This window comes from Cynoglossus semilaevis, chromosome 14 (assembly GCF_000523025.1).
Source record: "Cynoglossus semilaevis isolate Cse_v1.0 chromosome 14, Cse_v1.0, whole genome shotgun sequence".
Classification (NCBI taxonomy): Eukaryota; Metazoa; Chordata; class Actinopteri; order Pleuronectiformes; family Cynoglossidae; genus Cynoglossus; species Cynoglossus semilaevis.
The window spans coordinates 18,057,396-18,079,449 of record NC_024320.1 but is presented as its reverse complement, the minus strand read 5'-3'; the positions used below and the strand labels follow the sequence as shown (position 1 = coordinate 18,079,449).

The following is a 22,054-nucleotide window of genomic DNA, read 5'->3' as shown; positions in this document are numbered from 1 at the left end:
CAGTCCCTGGTACCGAGATGGGGAACCTGGATTAGAGCTCAGGCAACAGGACTTAGCTTCTCTGAAGGAGAAGACAGGTTTGGGGGGACATAAAGAAGAGGAGGTGCTCTGGGGGGAGGTGATGAGCTGAATCTCAGAGGGGGAGGCAGGAGCTGCAGCAGTGGTCTGGTCCACAGACCCGGGGCCTGAGACGCTCAAGTACTGATTGGCTTCTATTTCTCCAACTGGAAACTTATCAGTTGCAATGATGATCACATCTTTCCCTTTGGCCTTACAAGCTTCAAGTAACAACTTCAGGACCACCCGCTCCCCGGCCATGACGGCGTGGACCAGTGCAGACCTGCCAGACTGGTCCTCCAGGTTAATGTCCGCTCCACCGTCCAGGAGCAGAGACACCACCTCGGGCCCGGCCCGCTCCCTGCAGGCGTGCATCAGCGCCGTCAGCCCCTCCTTGTCTTGGATGTTGGGGTCCGCTCCTTTCTCCAGCAGGAACTGCACCAGTTTGACTCGGCTGGCGCTCTGAGCGTCACAGTGCTGGGTCCTGCAGGCCACCATCAGGGGCGTTTGGCCCTGGCTGTCACTCTCGTTGATGTATGAGCCTCCCTCCAGGAGCAGGCGGGTTAATCGGAGGCGACGCAGGAAGACGGCTCTGAGAAGAGGGTTACCAGAGTCCATTGGTGCTGCAGACGTACAGACCTTTTCTTCCATCGCTCTGTGTTGACTGTGGGAGGCCTGGGTTAGATGTTTGATGTGGTAGGACAGCTTTCTGAGAAAAAAAAATCACAGAAAAAGGGTTATGCAGACCATCTCTGACCCTGTCCATCCTGGTCACTCCCAGTGAAGCTCTCAGCATCTTCATCTCCTCCTCCTCCACCTCCAACTCAGTCTTTGGTCTGTTAGACACAGACACTGTCTCTGAACCACACATCACAGCTGCTCTGTTTTGCACTACTCTTTCCATTAGTGACAAGGTTTTATTTTTTCCCTCTAATGACGTACTTAAAGAACGATGTTTGTCCTCTCCTGATGCCGTGGTAAATGGTGCTGTCCTGTTATTTTCATCACATTTTCTTATCATTTGAAAGTGTTCTCGTTGATGCTCTGGACTTATTTCATGTTCGGAGTGAGAATCAGAAAACGGTCTTTTGTTCAGTCTTAAATGAGAGGCGACGGCTGGAAGGAGCCTCGTCACTTCCCTGTCAGTGTTGTGAACCTGAGCCACTCTCCTGTCACTGTGAATGATTTCTGTTTGATCAGATTGTGTTTATAGGGGCAGTTGATGTGTTTTTTATCTACTTTTACTTTGATTTTCACTCCTGACTGTCCACGTCACCCTGGACTAACAACACCATACTGTCTAAAACAATCTCAACCCTTTGACATCTACACTACACTATATAACACACTGTATATTCAGTGACATCATTCACACTGACAGACACACATGAACAGTTTACAGCAGGGATGTCCACACTTTATTGCCTCAGAATCTACTGTTTGAATGACCAGGCCAAGGTGATCTACCTACACTGAAAACATTACGTATTTACTCATATAAATGGAACATACTTTCTATATTCTATTTGTACATCTATGTTGGGATACTGATTAAATGTATGGATATTTTCATCATAATATTCCATCATAGTATGAAAATGTTTCTCCCTACACTGACGCAGAGACAGTGTTGGCTGTTGATCTAAGTCTCAGGTTCTCCACTTGCTTATATAATACAGAGAGATTCCATTCAACGGTTCCTGTGTCCGTCCTCTGCAGCACCAACCGGTGCTTCGTACTGTTTTGTCCTTGGTTCTCTATCAGAGAGCAGATGAAGTGTCTCTTATTAATGTCTGAGACAGCAGCACCACATTCTCCTGCATGAGTCACACGTTGCACCAACATTTACATTGTGATAAGGAAAAAAACGTAATCACAGTAATTTATTATATATATATTTTTAAAAAACAGTTTGTTTTATCTTGATTTAGTCCTAGAAAAAATCAATCATCAACATTTTTGGCATAATTTTCCTCAGAGAAATGAAGGTTGATTACTGTCCTCTTGTTTTGATTATTAATACTTTTGTAATATATGTATAAAACCTGTATAAAAAAACAAATCTTTAAATATTACATAAATATTTGGAATTTTTTAATGATCCATCATCATCATCGTAGAAGTGACTCCAGTTAAGGTTTTACAGTACAGAGGGTTCTAGGTTTACGACCAACTCAACCTACGCTTTCAAGTTCCAACAAACGGCTGAACTTCCAGTTACTTCACTGCTAAGAACTGAACTTTGCCATAAGTCGAGGACATCCTGTATTAGAATCAGAAATGCTAACTTCCAAACTGCTGTACTAGAAATCCTGTAGCTAGCAGAAAAAACGTCGACAATCTCAGAAAAGAATAGTGTTTTGTTTTTTGTTTTTTTCTTAACACCACCTTCGATTGTCTGCCTGTGGTCTCTGGTGTCAGATGCCATGCACCGTCACAGCCTGGTCTGTGGTGTCATCTGTTCAGACGACACTTTGCTCATTTATGATGAAATCCCTTATTTTCCTAAACACTCTTTTTGTAAAGCTCATGACATTCGTCTTCATTTTTCATTTTAAAAACCACACTTTTTGCTACAGCCGCTACAGAGAAGAAGACATTTTTCATCATCTGTATATTGGAGCCGGTTGAATAACTGATGGCTACATTACCGCCATCATGTGGTACGAAAGCCGCATTGCAGCTGAGTTTCTCATAACATATCTCTGGTGTCTTCAGTTGTGTGTCCGTGTGTGGACATTTCCATGTCGCCACGAGAAAAGAGAGTATTTTATTTTATTTTTTTGTTGGAATAGAGAAAAGAGAGTATTTTATTTTATTTTATTGTTATTGGAATATGGAGTTTGGAGTTTGGGGACTAGGAATAGAGCTGGGTTAGAGTAGGGATTAAGATTACACATACAGCATATTTGTAATTCTGAAGGTTAGGGAATTAGGGAATGTAATATTTATGTGAAGTCTTCACATGAAAACCATGATTATGTTGAGGTGAGGGTTAGTCATTATCACCGTGACCTCATAAGAACAGTATGGCTGTGAAAACATACGATTAACACCGGACACGTTTATCAAATGAAGTCGTTGACTCTTTAGTTATAATCTAGTCATTTCTGACAAATTGGTCAAATAGAAACGAGGACAGTCAAAAAAACAAACTGCAGTAAATGTCTTCTAATGCATCACTTACCAGTCTCCAGATCAGTCCTTGGATGCAGATGTTTTTGTTCTAGTTGCCGAGCTTCGACCTGATGTCCTCTCTGTCCACACACCGCTTAAAAAAGTGTCCCTGTGTGTATGTGCTGGCAAATCAAAGACGCTCCAGCAGCCAAGGTCTCTTCGATCATATGCATGTAAAAAATATATTATATGGAGAGTGTTGCAGCAGCAGCAGCAGCAGCAGCAGCAGCAGCAGCAAGGCTCAGGAGAGTTAGTGAGAGAGACCAGGAAAGGTTCCCAGAAATGAAGGTGTACGTTGAGGCACTATAGCAACCTGTTACCACAGCACGTCCGACTTGTTATTCTCTAATAAAAGGAACTCTGATTCAGCACAAGTCCATTAACGCTACCACTACATCACAGCAGTTTCCTTTAGCTGTGAGAAGAAAAGAAAATTATTTTGTACCTTATCAATGGCATCTCCATGACAACCATCAAGGAGGCCGAATGACGGTGCATGTTGTAATTGGGCTGCAAGAATTGTTCTTTGTGTGTGTGTGTGTGGGTGTGTGCATGCACCTGTTGGAGGACAAGAGTCTGTGGATACACTGTACTGAACAACTGTAGAAATGAAGGAATGAGTCAAGGGAGAAATTCAATGTGAAATCCAGTTTCTTACTAGTACTGATTCAAATTCCCTTTAGGAATCCTGTGTTCCTCCACATAACTATAATGCCCTATTGCAGGGGTTCCCAAGCCCTGGTCTGTGGACAGGTACCGGTCCATGGGTCATTTGGTACCAGGCCGCAGTGAATGAATTAATAACTTCATTTAAAGAGAATCTGGTTATTACTCTAATATTACTCTCCTGGTAACAACAGGCAGATTAGAATAGTGAGCAGGAAAGTGAGTTGCTGCCACCTAGTGACTGGAGGCTTGTTATCATTCAAGCATTACAGCAGTGGTACACCTATGTCCAGTGTGCCATATTCCATTGGAAGCTCGTCACGCCCACCCCACTATTTGAAAAGTACTGTATTAAAGGGACAATTCATATTTTTTTGGGTTCCATTCAGAGTGTATATATTGAGATCACTCTGGTGCCCTCTGACCTCTGTGTATTACCTGTCTGCCCTCAGTAAAGGTCATCCAGTCATCCCTGTCTCCTGCCTCTTTATGCTACAATCAGTTCCCGCCCACAACCAAGTCTTTTAATGGGTTAAAAACACATTCTAAAGAACTAAAGAGCAACAAAACAGCACACACCTGCCTGTACTTTCACACTCAATGACTTTGTGTTGTGGAGCACATCATCTGAATGTTATAAATAAATACTTCTGCTTTTGTCACTCACCCAAACAGATCAAATCGATTATCTACTGAACATGCCGATATTCCTGACAGCATTATTAAATGTTGTCTCATCATTGTGATGATAAAAAGTCATACTGCATTAAACAACTTTTATATTTTACCAGTATTTTATTTTATTTTATTTGTTTGCACATATATTTATTTTCTAAAAGTGTTCCTCCAAACCAAAAGGCAAAAAGTTAAAAAATAAATAATGTAAATGTTCAAATTACTTTTGTGTTTTATCAGCAAGTATGACGCATGCGCAACATGAGCATTTTTGGGAAGATTATTGGTGTAAATAAGTCATCTAATAAATAAATAAAAAAAAAAAAAGTTCGAACGATTAATGATTTGAAGAAAAGTCCATTACTGAAAACACCAGTTGGAACCGGACCTGGGTGAAGGAGTTGCGGAGGACTATTTTTGTGTGACACCTTGAAGATTTATGACAGTCGTTTTTTAAACTTCTCTGGATAGCGGCAGACTTTAAAAAAACAAACAAACATATACCTCTAAAAATTCAGTCCATTAAATTGATCTTTATGATTATTATGATTTATTTGTTTTGTTTGGGTTTTTATACGGGGGCGTTCACCCCGTGTTAGACTCAGCAGGTCTGCTGCTGCTGCTGGACCTGTCTCTTTAAGTTGATGCTAAAGCCGATTATCACTGATCTCCGCAATTCAGTCTCCACAATCTGTTCCCTGCATCTATTTTTGTGCTGAAGGCAAAACGATCTTTTCACCGTCACTGTTTTTACTTTACCAGGACTGTCGGCACCACGTGCACCTGTCGAACTGTAATTTTAAAGTTAAGCCTTTTTCTCCAGAAAACCGCCCTAATGGGAAACACGTGCTGTGGGTCTGCACCGAGACCACAACTTTTTATGCCGTGATAAGCCTGGATTACCTTTCCTTGCAAACGCCGATAAAAACGCGCTCTCTTGGAGTGTCTCTCTCTCTTTCTCTCTTCCTCTCTCTCCCTCCCTCTCTCTCTCTCTCTCTCTCTCTCTGTGCGCTCCATCCCAGTGCAGTCAGATCATCCAGGAGACAGGATGCTACGACTCATCTGACCGTTAGAAGTCCGTGAGGTCCTACGATGCAGAAGAGCGTGCGCTACAACGAGGGCCATGCTCTGCATTTGTCGGTGGTTGCGCGTAAAGAAGGCACCAAACGCGGCTTCCTGAGTAAGAAAACCACGGAGAACAGCCGCTGGACGGAGAAGTACTTTGCTCTCTACCAGAACGTTCTCTTCTACTTTGAGAACGAGCAGAGCAGCAGACCCTCGGGCATTTACCTGCTGGAAGGATGCACCTGCGAGCGGGCACCGGCGCCAAAGGTGTCCGCCATCAGCAAGGAGCCCACGGAGAGACAGCAGGTGAGTCCACGGCTCAGTGGTTGGGTGTAAATGTCCCTGACGTGGGGAAAGTACTGCATTAAAAAACATACTTTAGTACAGTAAGAAGAAAATAAACTCATATTCGAGTTGAAATAGGATAAAACGAATGTTCTGAAGTAAATCAGAGCGGACCAACTGACCGTAATTGTTGAAAAACATTAGCTTTGCTAACGGTTTTCATCACGTCAGTACATTTGTAACCCGAACCCACATCTTTTTCCCCCTTAAACGTATACTTTATGGTTTACTAGTTTTAAAAATGTTTTTTTTTTAAATAGTAGAAGTGATTTTCTGTTTTAGTAGAGAAATTAAAACCAGTCAACAGCAGCAACAGTCGCACGTTTGTCACTAATTTGCAACCTAATATACAAATATGTGACAGTTGGAACGGTATATGTTTTAATGTCCTTGTGTACGAGCTGAGAATGCCTCTACATATAACAGAAAAATATAACGGCTTTATTTCTGCTTTTACCGAATTGTGTAAACTTGGACTTCATTCTTGAAAAATTTAACAAAAGTGCCAGTGAAGGCAACTGAGTGTGTAGTGTTGTTCTTCTAGCAGTCTAGGCCTACAGCAACATAACTAGTGGAGAACTGAGGTTTACCTGAAAGTGCCAGTGAAGGCAACTGAGTGTGTGTGCAAGCCCTGCAAGTAGAATTTATCAAAGAAAAAGATTGTTTGAAGTCTGACTATGAAATCCCACGCTGGCTGCTGGTTCCAAACATCACGTCCCCAAGTAGCGCTAAGTGACATTCAGGGGTTCAAATAGAACGTAAGAAGAACGTCTTCCACAGGAACAGTGTTTTACAGTGTTTCTGGTGTATTAGTGGTCCTCATTGTACTGCACATATTTCTTTAACATATTTTTTTCACGGATTGCCATTTAAAGAATGTACATGCATGTTTTAAAACATTAAAAATGAAGTAATTTACACACTGAGTATTTTAGAAAATATTAAAAAAATGAATACAGTAACTAAATAATGTAATGTAGAATTTTACATTAAAAATAAAAGAATAATAATCAAATGCAAGACATTTTAATGACCTAACGTGGAGCAGATGAAGGCTTTGACTAGACAGTCTGTGTAGTTTATGTAAACAACTGAAGACGTTCTGTAAGAGCAGGCTGTTTAAACAGACAGTCATCAAACAAGTTTCAGGATGTCATAATATCAACCCTCAGTTCACTGGCCTTTTTTCTGGGCCAACAATCAAATACTGATCATATAACTTTATGACTTTTAATATTTTAACAGCCTCCTGTCACAAGCCATGATGGAGATCAATGTTTACAGAGACGATCAAACAAGTGATCCAACATCTATGATGTTAAATGAGCTCCTAAGGTTGTGTAAGGTTGACTTTATTGGTGATACTAACCCTAACCCTCAATCCTAATCCTAAGGAACCTAATGATCCTGATATCATTGAATTAAAACAATGGGATTCTTCTTCTGAACTCTTCAGCTTTAGTTGTTTATTTTGATTAAATGCCCTCGATGTAAATAACAGGTATAACAGAACTCGGTTCTCCTGTGTGATTATTGAGATAAAGATACTGATCAGAATAATAAAGGAGTATATTTAAAATCAGACAGAACAAAGACAGAGTTGACTATCAAAGAGTCGGTCTTCAAACAGAGGGACAGATGCTCTCTGATGTTTTGTCTGACTTTAATGCTGCTGTGTCACAAAAGCGTCTGTGTCTTGGACTAACCTGCTGTTGAAAGAGAGTGGACGTCATTAGCTGGACATCTGAGGCTCATCAGGCTGGGTTAGTGTTTGACTCAGCTCCATGTTAAAAGGTCTACCAGGTGTCTCCAACAGAGTGGACATGTTTTTATTATCATATCATCGCTGTTGGTTTGTGTCACCTTTTTTTTTTAAAAATCAGGTTTTTCAAAATAAACTTATCAAAGCAAATGTTATACTTTTAACCAAACTTTAATGGTAACAATTTAAAAATGATTCTAAATCTTGCTTTTCCCAAACCTGTCTTTAGTGTTTGGGCTTCAATAGTGGATTCATCAAAATAGTATTTTATTTCCTGAAATAATAATTATTGTGTCTGTAGGAAGGTCACTGGTTTGATCTCTAGTTGTAACTGTTGATCTGTCTGTATGCAGTTGTCACGTTCTTCCTTTCCTCCCACCAAAAAAAAAAAAACCTCAACAAAAACAGTATAAGTTAGTTCCCCTGGTCTGGTCGTCTGTCCAGGATCTGTCCCTGCCTTCATCTGATGACTGCTGTTATTGGTTTCAGCTTGCCTTGCAAAGGATTAAGTATTAGGAGATGAATAAGGAAGGGTCAGCAAGGTTATCCACAGTAAAACACACTGTACAAATGGTATAATCCTGACTATGAAGCCTTATGAGTAACCAGGGAGACATGTGTATATAAACAGATGTCACGTAGCCGACAGGCTAACAGCTATTGGCACATCAAGATGGAGAGTTGTTTGTTGAGACATTAGATTGTCTCTACTGTACCATCGCATTAAAATATCAATTTTAAACGCAATTTAGATTGTTGTTGTTTTTTTTGTAAAATCCAAGTAAAGTAAAAATCACAGCAGTTTGACTTTAAAATATTCAGTGATTTAATTGTATGAAGTCAAGTATCTGCTGGTACAGTAGGACCAGGCCACACCAGTGACACTATAACTTAAGGACAAAGTGGTTCTAGTCCATCTGTTATGGTTCCTCCAGCTCTATGCAGGTTTGTGACTGGGTCAAGTGTCATTCTCAGTGCAAGGAGCTGTACTGTACAGACTGTGATGGTTATGTAAGTCCTCGCTCCCTTCCCCCATCACACAAACAACCACAAACACACACAGACAACTACACAAGGCAAGCAAACAAGCTCTTAAGCCTCTCTCTTGTCCATGCTAGGAAGTGTCCCGTCAGTGGCGGACTACTCCTTTTATTATAATAAGCATTAAACTATTTCTGTCTCTGTGTTAGTTTGTTCTGAATTAGCTTTGCCTATTAATTATTTTTCCCCACATTAACATGTTGGCAGTATCTTTGTGTTTTTGAACTTTTCAAGAAAAACCTAGGACTCAGGACAAAAAAAGTGTGTTCATATATTTGGTCTCATAATGTCACAAATTGACTCGTGTCTGTAAAATTAATTAATATGTTAACATTCCTGTCCACGACTCCGTACTGTCTTCTGTTTATTCTACTCCCAGCCACATGTTCGTTATGACTGGATCTCTGTCTGGATGATCTGCCTTCTAGCCAACAAACAAAGCTCTGATTGGCCCTCGTCCTTATTTGTTCCTCAGTTGATGAGAACAGCGCTGATTTAACTTTGACCATGCCAAACTAACTTATAGTTATTATATATACATTTATTATTATATACATATAAAAGTAGCAAGATAATCTTTTTTTTTTTTTTTGACAGCACTATTTCCAGGTCATCTTCGGCCATGATGGACAGAAACCATTGGAGCTGCGAACAGAAAAAGAGTCGGAGTGTAATGAGTGGGTGGAGTGCATCCAGCAAGTCGGGTGGGTCAGAGTTTGTAGGATGATTCTTTCTCCCAAACTTAAATGAAATCACAGTTGTTTTTTTTACTGATATAAATCACATACAGAGTAGCAAGGAAATATATATAGAATTTCAGAAATATGTCAAGTCAAATTCCTGAAAATAAAAGCTTGAAGCCTTCATCTGTAAATACACTACTGTGTCTGCTCAGTCACACAAGTACTACTACTGATGTAGGTCACACTAAGTTACATCATCTAGGTCTGACTGTCCGTCCAATCTCATCTCTCTCTACTCCTTTCTCTAAGGGCTTGTCATCTTTTTCCACAACATTTCTGCAGGAAATATATTGCACTGTAAATATGAAATCTGAAAAGCTATCCTTCGTCTGATCCCATGTTCTCTCAACCACAAACTGTGAGCTGTGAAGCTCTGAGCTTTAAAAAGACTTTTTAAATATTTACTGTCCTCCTGCTCCGACCTCTTCGTGCCACCTGCAGCTACTCTGACATTATGGTAGAGCGGGAGATCCTGATGCAGAAGTACATCCACCTCGTCCAGATCCTGGAGACGGAGAAGATCGCAACCACTCAGCTGCGCACACAACTGGAGGACCAGGGGACTGAGATGGAACGGCTCAAAGCTGAAGTACGCATCAGCTCCTGCCAGTACATCCATTCATATACTGTTTATCCTATCTTCTGATGTTTTTTACACAGACATTGTTTATATTGTCTTATTAGATTACAGCGGTGAATAAAACCAGGGAAAGAATGCAGCCTTACCAGAAGAACCAGGAAGAAGAAGACCCAGACATTAAGAAGATCAAAAAGGCAAGGTTTGATCGTTGTAATCTGTGTAATTTAATTAAGTTTTCAGCAATATATGTAACACTTTTTAATATGTTATTTAATTCTAATTTTTATTTTAGAAAACAAATGAATTGAAAATGGACTGAAAAAAAAGTTGCTCCTCAAAACCCTTGTGATGATACTTTTGTGACAGTAAAGGAAAACCATTAAGTTTAATATTGCACAAATGAAGAATTACAATTGTGTAATGATCAAATTAGCAGTGATTATTTGACTTTGAATAAAGGCACATGTGAAGTGTCTGAAGTCCTAACAGCAACTTGAAGCTAAAATACTGACGTGTGTTGTGCTTTGGCGGCGTAGGTGCAGAGTTTCCTACGTGGCTGGCTGTGTCGTAGGAAGTGGAAGATCATTGTTCAGGACTACATCTGCTCGCCTCACGCTGAGAGCATGAGGAAGAGAAACCAGATTGTCTTCAACATGGTGGAGATGGAGACAGAGTATGTCCACCAACTGTCAATCCTGGTGAACTGTTTCCTCAGGCCACTGCGCATGGCTGCCAGCTCCAAGAAACCGCCCATCAGTCATGATGATGTCAGCAGCATCTTCCTCAACAGGTGAAAAGATCTCCTTTCACAGTCAAAGTTTTTTGACTGTCTAAGTGTTGTGTTTGTAGGCTGCACAGTGGTGTCACATTATTTCAGGCTTGGTGAAGCTGAGCCTCAGCAGGGTTTAATACACTCTGCTGCTAATTTTAAATAACATTGTCACATCTGGCACAGCTGGCTGTACACAGTCGATGTTTATAATGTGTTCATACTGTAGACAACAGAACTATGATAATCTAGATTATACTCCAAATTGTCTAAGACTGCTTCTCTTCTTCTAGTGAGACCATCATGTTTCTGCATGAGATCTTCCATCAAGGTCTGAAGGCTCGTATCGCCAACTGGCCTACTCTGGTTCTGGGTGAGTACATGTTGTTTAAATGGCTGAGACTCCACTCCTAGTGGTTTCTGTCACTCTGCTCTACATTTCACCTTCTATGTATCCACCGGTTCTTTTCCATTTTTCGTCACACTATATATCTTACCTTGCTTTTTGGGGTTATTTTGTTTTTGTTATTTATGGTTTATGGTAAATGAGAACAAATGAAGAATTTTCATTGACTATCCTGATAAAGGAGTCCCTCCTTCCCTCTGCCTCTGAATTATTTCAAAGTGGCATAATTTTTAACCAAATTAATCTAACGCTTTTCACCAAATTCAGGAAGGAGATGAGTAGAAAATGGCTTTGATCAAGTATCCTTTAGACACACCAAAGAGCCTGCACGCTTTCAGTGGTTGTAAAAAAACACACCGAGAGACGGATTCAACAAATATTTTCCTTTCTGTCTGTGATATTTTATATTTTTCTTTGGTTCAAAGAGAATCACGTTTACCCTGTTCAAACGACTATGTTGTGAGTGTGAGTTTCACCCAGTTATTTGTTTCTGTTCCTCTTGTCTGTCACACTCTCAGCTGACCTGTTCGACATCCTGCTGCCGATGCTGAACATTTACCAGGAGTTTGTTCGTAACCATCAGTACAGTCTACAGGTGCTGGCTAACTGTAAACAGAACAGAGACTTTGACAAGCTGCTCAAACAGTACGAGTCCAACGCTGCCTGTGAGGGCCGCATGTTGGAGACGTTCCTCACTTACCCCATGTCTCAGGTATTCCCCAATGAGAGAGGTTTTTTTTATATAGTTATGAGCATTTATGTACATTAGAAAAAAGTTGAAAGCAGTAAGTAGGTTGAGAAACAAAAATATGAAACCTATGAGAATTTATTTCAAATGTAAAAATGTTTATTTGAACAGTAAATGGTAAAAATGGTGAGTTAACGTGTTGAAAAAATTTAATATAATTCTGCCTTAGTTCTGAAAACTAAGCAACATTTTATTTTGTTTTCCTTGCCTGCCACACTTGTATACTCTTTGAGCATATGTAAAAAAAAAAAGTTGCTATTTCAGATCCCCCGCTACATCATCACACTCCATGAGCTGCTGGCACACACACCTCATGAGCACGTGGAATACAAGAGTCTGGAGTTTGCTAAATCCAAACTGGAGGAGCTGTCAAAGTATGTGTGTCCATCATCTGATCTGCATGAATCGATGATAATAGTGACGGTGAAGTCACTGTAATAACAATGTTCCATATGATTTTCCATCAGGATGATGCATGATGAAGTGAGCGACACAGAGAATATAAGGCAGAACCTTGCCATAGAGAGGATGATAGTTGAAGGCTGTGACATTCTGTTGGACACCAGTCAAACCTTTGTCAGACAAGGTGAGCAGATTCCACCACAACATCTGTCTCTGCTTTCAATCAACTCTGTTTTAGATGTACTGCTGACTCTCTGCCCTTCATCACCACCCCCACCCCCCACTCCCAGGCTCTCTCATCCAGCTGCCATCCAGCAGTGAGCGAGGCGTGCTCAGTAAAGTCCGTCTGGGATCTCTCTCACTGAGGAAGGAAGGAGAGAGACAGTGCTTCCTGTTTACCAAACACTTGCTCATTTGCACTCGAGCTTCTGGAGGAAAGCTTCACTTGTTAAAGGTCGGCCTCATCTGTCCAGGTGTTCACATGTACATTTGATTGACAGGTGGTTTTTGATAGCATTATAATCTTATTCACATGAGTGTACTAATTCACAAAGTATTTGGATAAGCTGGTGTTTTCCCTGTTTAATATAATTTTACATATTATACTTAAAGAAAAAAAATATACATATATATAAATGATCTATTCTGATGGATCTGTTTCCATTGCCAACAGCAAGCAGGAACTCTGTCTCTGATAGAGTGTACTCTTATTGAAGAACTAGATGCCAATGACGAGGACTGTGAGTATTTTCTTTTTTGAATTATGGGCTGCCATAACATTTCTCCCTGTTTTGGGTCCAGGTTTGTTAATTGTGATGTGGATCATGTGTTTGTGTCGACAGACAACGCAGCAGGTCAGGGCTTCAACCACCTGCAGTTCAAGGTTATGGTGGAGCCTCCTGACAGTCAGGCCTTCTCTGTTGCTCTGTTGGCTCCTTCTCGACAGGAAAAAGCTGCGTGGACCAGTGACATCAGCCAGGTACTCTGAAGTACCAAAGTAGTGTTTTAAAGAAGTAGCTTCAGAGTAGCTACTGCTTAAATATTTATAAATTTATATCAAAAATGTGTTTGTTTTATGCTGGATGTAAAACCGAGTCTCTGTTCTGTCTCAGTGCATTGATAATATCAGATGTAATGGCCTGATGAGCAGTGTGTTTGAGGAGAACTCCAAGGTTTCTGTGCCACACATGATCAAGTAAGAACACAATGACAAATCACTTTCACGTTAATACAATATCAGATTATTTCACTTTTTTTATCCAAGAAATAATAACTTTCTTAAGACTTTTTTATGTTGATGAAATAAGAAAACCAGAGATGTACAGTAGGTCTCACTAGGTTAAAGTCAACCACCATCACCTATTTGACGGTGGCGGTCATTTTAACAAAATGGAGGACTATTTTAACAGTCCTCCATTTTAAATTAATAAGTTCATCTAAATGTTTGTCTGCACTAAGACAACATGTCGACAGAAAAGCCAAATGTATGAAAAAAACAATAAAAAATTAAACCATAGTTAGCTTTCACGATAATGAAGCTAACGTGACTCAGACGTCTGGAGGCCTTCTGATCAGTGTACAGTAAAAACCCCAGTGTATTCATTGATCAACTGATTAGCCTGTATCACAGAACATTATTGGACCAATAAAATTAAACACTTAAACAGTCATGTAGATATATCAGGCAGGAGAAGGAGAGAAACATTCTTAGTTTAACTTGTTTTTTTTTTTGTTCCTCTCCTATAGGTCGGATGCTCGTCTGCACAAGGACGACGTTGACATTAGCTTCAGCAAAACTCTCAACTCCTGCAAAGTCCCCCAAATCCGATATGCTAGTGTGGAGCGTCTGCTGGAGCGGCTCACAGACCTGCGCTTCCTCTCTATAGATTTCCTCAACACCTTTCTCCACACATACAGGATCTTCACCACGGCTGCTGTGGTCATAGACAAGTTGGCTGACATCTATAAGAAGCCTTTTACCTCCATACCTGTCAGGTAAGAGTCAGTGCCTGACACTGATGTGTGGTTGTTTGAAGTACTTACAGAATTAATTACATCATTAAAATAAAGAGATTGTTTAGGCTTCATTCGTGATAATATCCAGATGAATACAGTACACCGGTGTCATGGAGAACTGTTTCTCTTTACCATGATGTGAGTGAGTACCAAAGGAAATATAACAGAGTATACTGTGCATTTATAGTCATTTTTGATCAACTGCAGTCAAAATTTTAATTGAATTATTTACACAACCATCGGTGAAGGTACTTCAAAATTTTGCTTTAAGCCTCTTCTTGTTTTCAAAGGGTCAACTGAATGTCACTGAAGCTCAAAATCAGTGCAAAATTGAATCAGTCATCATCACTCTTCAAACAACAGCATTAAGATATTGATTTAATGTGACGTTTCGTTCGTTCTCATCGTCCATCCTGTGTTCGCAGCTTCTCACTGTACATTTCATCACTCGTTTTTGTCTGTTATTTTCTCCTCTTCATCCACACCCTCCTCCTCCTCCTTCAATCTGTCACCCACCGTACTCCCGTCACAATCCCAGGATTGAGCAGCATTCATGTGACCGTCTGTCCGTCATGTCCCTCTGTCCTGACTACAGTCTGAAGATCACGCAGCTTGCTTTGGACCAGTCCAAGTAAACACCCCAGGACTGGTTGTCCGCTTTTACCAACTTCTGCGAGTGAAGGAACACCGTGGTGTTACTGTCTTTCTCTCTCCATCAGGTCTCTGGAGCTCTTCTTTGCCACCAACCAGGGCGCATGGGGAACCGACCCTCTTAACACAAAGTCTCCGAGGCTCTGTCGAAAATTTTCCTCTCCTCCTCCCTTAGTCATCCCGTCACGCACCTCCTCCCCGGTCCACAACCGAAAGCTGTCACTCGGGGCCAAAGCTGGGGCCTTGGACCTGTCCACGACACCTTGTTCTTCTACGGCCAACTCTCCTACTTCCATCCACAGCCCATGCCTTTCCTCTCCTCCTCCAAACTCAACCAGATCACCCTCTGCTTTAACTTCTCCTCCACCCTTCCCCAGCCTCCCACAGGCCTCTGGGTTGTCGTCTCCACCCCACTCCAACACGAAGGCCCCTCTGGACTTCAACTTCGGCCCCAGCTCCTCAGAGTTAACTCCATCCACAGGGGAGGTCAGCGGGGAACTGCCTCGCATCGATGCCATTTGTGGAAAGCTGAAACGAAGCATTCGCAGGGGTGAGTACTATCTCTAATTTTAACACAGGCTGCCACAGGAGGCACCATTAAGTATGTGCTCCTGCTACAACAGAATGGTGTGGTTCCATAGTGTAGCAGCGGTTAGCTCCTCTGCCTTGAAAGCAAAGATCAGAGACTCCTGGCTACCTTTGCTGGTGCGTAAACCAAAAGGTTAGCTCAAGGAAATGGACTTTAAGCCTTCGGACTCTTAGTTGGAGGTGACAAATGTTTACATCAGCAGTTTTACACTGGTTCTAGTCCTCTGATTGCTGTTGGGCGCCTGCGTCCTGTGTGAATTTATGCAGACTTCACATCTTAACTTGTCTTTTGCCTCTCTGTGCCTCCAGCTGTCTTGGAGACAGTATCTCTGGACAAGTTCATACCTGAATCACCTTCCAGCAGTGAACCAGGGGATGTGTCTCCCTGTCGATCACCGTCCACGCCCAGGCATCCCCGCTACCGACACACCGGAGGTCAAGCACTGACACATGCAAGTACACTGGTACTTCTTTTATCCTTATATGGTGCTTTAATGCTTTCATTATTGATTTACAGTGACACCAGGAGAGAACTCACGATGTACCATGTCTCCTGCCTCTGCATTTGCCATCGCCACAGCTGCTGCAGGACACAGTGGCTCCCATGGTAACAAAGCTGCCACAAAAGGCTAAACGTGTTCTTAAAAATGTTATCCCTTAATCACTCTTCCCATCAAGTCTTTGGTTTTAGCAAATCAAGCTAAACAAAAGAGAAGTGGGAGACGACCACAGTGAATGAAGCTGACCTTCATATGTCTCTAACATTACAGCCTTTTCTTTTGTCCAACCAAAGCCCCCTTGTTTTTCATTAATGTCAACGTGATGATTAAGAATACTAATCATTATTAGCTCCACACAGTAATGCTGATGTAGAAAGATAAACACAAATGCAGAACAATGTAATAAGAACTGCATCCAGAGGTTTTTGTTTTCTTCTAATCTTATTTTAAATCCATGTTTTCTTGTCTAATTTATATAGTTGAGAGGGTGTCTTTCCCCTCATCCCACATTGGCCACAGGAGGCAGCCTTGTCTCAATGCTCTACCTGACAATTATAATGTCGAACTTTAAAGATGAACATTAAGATAGTATGATCAGGTAATAATGTTGCTGATCCTACCTTTGACTGCTTCAGTATTTTTTTTCCCAGGTTTAAATAATTACGATAAAACCTGCGACAAGGAGTTCCTCATCCGTCGAGCTGCAACCAACAGAGTTCTCAACGTGCTGCGACACTGGGTGTCCAAACACTCGCAAGTGAGTTCACAACTTCCATGATTTGTCATCACCGAGACAACTTGACAATTGGAATTTGAATAGTGGTTGAAAAGTTAAAGACATGTACGTGTCAATGGAGGCCCTCAGTTTTAATGTGTGGTCATATATGGTTATGGTTATGTGAGACAGATGTGTTTTCTGTGCATCAGGACTTTGATATGAACAGGGAGCTGAAGTCTGGGGTGATGAGCCTCCTGGAGGAGATGCTACGAGATCCAGACCTGCTGCCACAAGAGAGGAAAGCAACCACTAACATAATAAGGTAACCATTCATCCATGAGAACTGTAACGAGTATATACAATAATTACATGTCATGCCATTCATAGTTACAAGGGGATATACCTGGTACTACACACACTGCAGGAGCTTTAAATATTGTCTAAAGGCCAAGTGTCTGTGTAGGTAATAATTTCTACATTTGATGATGACGGATTTTTAAAACCGACCGATGTTCTGTCTTCAGTGCCCTTTCTCAAGAAGATCAGGATGATGTTCAACTAAAGATGGAGGATATCTCACAGACGGTCTGTATCACCAGATTTATTTATCGTCATAAATAACATTTTTTTTCTAATATACAAAATAACATAGTTTTAAAAATCTTTTGTCTCCTGAAGATGGAACAGAAAGGCTTCCCTCTGCTCCGTTTCATTGTGGTACGAATTTCTGCTGAGCTTGCCAAAAATAGAGATTGTGGGATAGGGTCATTCTACAAAGTGATATTCTCTTTTGTTTCACATTAAGGTACACGGCATTTCTGTGTGTGTTTTAGGCAGAGAGTCATAGAGCAGAGTGTTTTGAGTCTCTGTCAGCGATGGAACTGGCTGAACAGATCACACTGTTGGATCACCTTGTGTTCAGGAGTATTCCCTACGAGTGAGAACCTTGACCACATCATTGTCTCTGTCCACATGGAACAGTAGCAGTCGTCAGACAGGGGCAGTGGTCACCTGTCACATGTCCATCACAGTCACAATCACATTGACACATGGTCAATCCACAGTTAACAACCAACTAGTCCTCCGCGTTTTCCACATGCTTCATTTGAATGTTTAAAGTTCTGAAAACTCTTTACTAGAAAGTTGGCTCTGGATCCAGTCAGTGTTCTGTTGAATGTGTTTGCTGCAGGGAATTTCTGGGACAGCGCTGGATGAAGATCGACAAAGCAGAGAGGACGCCGTACATCATGAAGACCAGCCAGCATTTTAATGATGTAAGGTTCGATTCCCCTGCCTCATACCTTTAATGTTTGGTTGAAGAAGGTTATTTTTAAGAATTCCTCCCTGTTACCTAAACCCCAACATAGATTAACAATAATTCAAAAATGACATATAGATTATTAATGAAGTCTGACCCATGTGACCAACTTTTAAATTTTGTTTTCTATTTTTTCACAGTGACAAATGTTTTTATTGAGTTTGAACAAGCTTACTGTAGATAATGCGTTGGTTCATAACAAAACCTGATCGACTCTACCATCAGTGAGCATTGACACATCACATATACACATGTTATATATACATTTTCAACTTTCCCTTCTTGAAGTAAGACTTAAAAATACAAAAGCATAACACATTGATGAAATAGACGCTCATATTTCTGAGAATAATCTCTTTACCTCTACAGTGTAGATTACGTATAAACTCAGGTTCAGTTCAGGTTAGTAAAAAAACAACCACAAAAACTATTTTTTTTCCAACAGTAGAGTGGCTGACTCCCTGCATTCATAAAAACACGTGTCTTGAGAAATAAACATAAAACATTACTATTAAATTAAGGTATTTTTAATGTGGCAGTTAATTCTGTTTCCTCCTGACAGATGAGTAACCTGGTGGCATCTCAGATCATGGCACAAACAGACCTAGGCTCCAGAGCCAGCTCCATTGAGAAGTGGTTGGCGGTGGCAGATATCTGTCGCTGCCTCAACAACTACAACGGTGTGCTGGAGATCACCTCTGCCCTCAACCGCAGTGCCATCTACAGGCTGAAGAAGACCTGGGCCAAAGTCTGCAAACAGGTTTATTTCTAGGTTTAAATCCAAAATGAAATAAGAAATATGAAATATATAACATCTGGCTGTGTACTTACAAATGGACTTCATCTCCCGTGTATTTAAACCTGTATGTTTTGCAGACAAAGTCTCTCATGGACCGGCTCCAGAAAACAGTGTCATCAGAGGGAAGGTTCAAGAATCTCCGAGAGACGCTGAAAAAGTAAATACTGCTCTGTGTTCTGAGTACACACATTTCATCAGTGTTCTTACTGCCTAATATTTGCCATATGTGTGTTTGTAGCTGTAACCCTCCATGTGTGCCGTACCTGGGCATGTACCTCACTGACCTGGCTTTCATTGAAGAAGGAACACCCAACTTCACAGAGCAGGGCCTGGTCAACTTTTCCAAGATGAGGATGGTAACATCTCCACCATTCACCCCTCTGTTATTCATTCAACACACTGAAGAACATGACTGTGCAGAACTCACTGTTTGATGCAAGACTCAAACTATATTACAACATATTCATGTTTTTTATATTCATATCAGTTAACCGATATCATTGGCAGATATTAGTATAATTATTAATATTGTGGTTTTTCCTTTGATAATGAAAACCCCATAATGCAATGACTGATGTCACCTGAATAGTTTTGAAGCGGAAGTGAATTATTGTTATTGTCAAATGTTTCTTCTGCCTTTGACCCAAACGGCTCCATATATCGGTATCTGTTGATATCGGAATCAGAAATGAAGTTTTAAGTTTGTTTAGACAATGTCAGCATATCAAATATCTCAGAAGTGTCAACAAAAATACTTTGAAGAGACACTTGACAAAATCTCCCTTTTCCCTCTTCATAAATTACATCTGTCATTGATCAGATTTCACACATCATCCGAGAGATCCGTCAGTTCCAGCAGGGACCCTACAGAATAGAACACCAACCCAAGGTCAGTCCAGTCTGGTTGTCTGTGAATTGTTTCTGTAGAATGAAGCGTTCCTGTTTCACCTGTTCCATTCTAATCCTACCTCCAGGTGACTCAGTTCCTTCTGGACAAGACACTGGTAATGGATGAGGATGTCCTCTATGAACTGTCTCTGAAGACTGAACCCAGAGTGTCCCCGTGTTGAAGCCAACTCATCCTCCCATCATCATAGATGTCTTTATGTCCTTTTTTATCTGTGAGTACGTAGTGATACAACACTGCCCTCATCTGTTTACATTTTTACTGTGCATTTAGAGTTTTTGGATTGTATCATAGTATTTTCTGTTGGAATTTACTTTGTTCTATTTTGTCTCTACAAGTTGCTCTACAGCAGGGATTTTATGTTGAGTCTCTAATGACCAGATAAGACTGTGTCAGACCACTGCCATAACTGTATCATACAGTAATACTGCAGTTGAAAGTACTGCATAAACCAACATACCATAAAAAACATGCTGCTGTTACGACTCTCACATCAGCTTTTATACTGTAGCTCAGGGCTGGGGAATTAATTCATGATTTTCCTAGGGGAAATAAGCCACAAACACATCATGTTTATTATTATTGATACAGTATATCAAAATCCTAAATATGAGGAATGTTTAAATATACACCTCGTCCTGTCCAGCTGAAATGTCTTCAACCCATATTGTTACAGTTTCCCTGGAGAGGGACAAGAACACACACTATCAGTAAATGACATAATAGTTGCCTTCAAAATAAAAGCCTTGCAGTTGTATTCTTTGCACATATCACAGTGCAATAGGTGGTGTAGTTACACATTATTATGACTTTTAATTTAATAACAGTCTCACATATGCTGGTCAGAGATGGTCTGTTGTGGCCCACGGGCCGTATAATGCCCTCTTTATAACCAGCAGTCTTCTCAAAGAAACCGTTGGCAGGTCACAGTGAGCTGTGTCCTCAGGAGGTTACATTTCAGTTGGAGAATTCTTTCTTGGTAGAAAATCTTTAACCACTTTTTGTATGTAATAAAAATTTATTAATAATTAATATTTTTAAATTTAACAGGAAGTTTAACAATAATGACCATAACAGATGTAAACCCATGTTTACGCAGCTCTGGAAAATCAAAGTTGAGAAAACAATTTAAAAAAAAAATATTGATAGCAGTGAATTTAAATGTGGGCTTATTTGAACCCATTGTCAGCTGTGATGTGTGGGTTTTAATGGAAGGCCTGGAGGCCGATCTGGGTTGAAAGAAAAAACTGGGCTTAAACTTAATTTAACCTTTTTATTTTTTATGTCAAACCCCAACTTTCACACTTTTACAATTTTCATTTACATTTGTTTTCACTGTAATTATCGGTGTCTTGTTTTTTTATATTTACTTACATACGTCCCTAAATATTTTTTATTAGTGAACTTTTTATGTCTCTGCACTGGTCATTTCTGATAAATGTGTGTATATGTTAAAGCTGTGTTTCCCAACCTTTTGAGCCAAAAACGTATGTAATGACTCAATTTACTCACAATCGACTCAGTGTGAGACTTAGGCCTGTTTAGTTGAACAAGGTACTGATATACTCTCAGGAATTAAAGAAAGAAACTTCAGTTTCATTTATAATTGTTTAGTGAGTAACTGTCACAATGACAAAGACAAATGATTTCAAGTAAATAGATAATCGTTTGCAGACAAATTAACACACTCCTGTGCCACGGGAACCACTGCTCTAAACCTGTGTTGCTTGGTTGGTTGACTTATAAAATAGGTCACGTTCTTATGTTTTCTACATATTACTGTTATTAAGTTAAAAGACTGTTACTTACTTGTGTCTAGGTTTGATATTATTAGTAGTATTTCTTTGTACTACTCCAGGTCTCAGAGATATTTGGCACTGATTACTGTATAAGACAACCTCTTTCTGACGTGCTGTATTTGTCAATATTCTGACTTTGTTGCTCTCATTATATTTTATATTTCTCTAATGCTCAGATGCTCATTCTTTAAAATAAAAGATGGGAATTGAACGGCAAGCTTGGGAACGTGAATCTGTGTACCACTTCACTCTCACCTGTTACTGGCATCAAACTTATACAGACAACACACTGAGAAAACTCAAGGCACACCGTCAACTGTTC

The 22,054-nt window shown here is 40.5% G+C and overlaps 2 protein-coding genes across 4 annotated transcripts in view; one reads left to right on the top strand and one right to left on the bottom strand.

Annotated features, from left to right (window-relative positions):
* Positions 1-1,514, bottom strand: part of LOC103389950 (ankyrin repeat domain-containing protein 34B-like) — a 3,099-nt gene extending 1,585 nt beyond the window's left edge. Inside the window, exon 1 of the mRNA XM_025062051.1 lies at positions 3-1,514. Within this exon, the coding sequence (XP_024917819.1) occupies positions 3-708 (706 nt within the window). The 5' untranslated portion in view covers positions 709-1,514. The remainder of the gene's footprint in view (positions 1-2) is intronic.
* Positions 1,515-4,847: 3,333 nt separating this feature from the next.
* rasgrf2a (Ras protein-specific guanine nucleotide-releasing factor 2a) lies at positions 4,848-21,949 on the top strand. 3 transcript variants are annotated; one of them, XM_017038533.2, is made up of 29 exons: positions 4,848-5,946; positions 9,386-9,492; positions 9,973-10,120; positions 10,216-10,305; positions 10,648-10,901; positions 11,174-11,253; positions 11,805-11,998; positions 12,299-12,408; positions 12,502-12,620; positions 12,727-12,890; positions 13,110-13,176; positions 13,279-13,415; positions 13,549-13,631; positions 14,183-14,431; positions 14,991-15,083; positions 15,172-15,653; positions 16,001-16,126; positions 16,209-16,298; positions 16,842-16,948; positions 17,119-17,231; positions 17,434-17,494; positions 17,588-17,626; positions 17,743-17,846; positions 18,099-18,183; positions 18,790-18,987; positions 19,104-19,183; positions 19,265-19,382; positions 19,847-19,915; positions 20,001-21,949. In XM_017038533.2, exons 1-29 carry the CDS (start codon positions 5,668-5,670, stop codon positions 20,094-20,096), a joined length of 3,942 nt encoding a protein of 1,313 aa, XP_016894022.1. In that variant the 5' UTR covers positions 4,848-5,667; the 3' UTR covers positions 20,097-21,949. The 3 variants fall into 3 exon arrangements, with proteins under 3 accessions (XP_016894022.1, XP_016894024.1, XP_016894025.1); XM_017038536.2 differs by lacking the exon at positions 4,848-5,946 and adding an exon at positions 7,664-7,748; XM_017038535.2 differs by lacking the exon at positions 14,991-15,083.
* Positions 21,950-22,054: the final 105 nt, after the last annotated feature.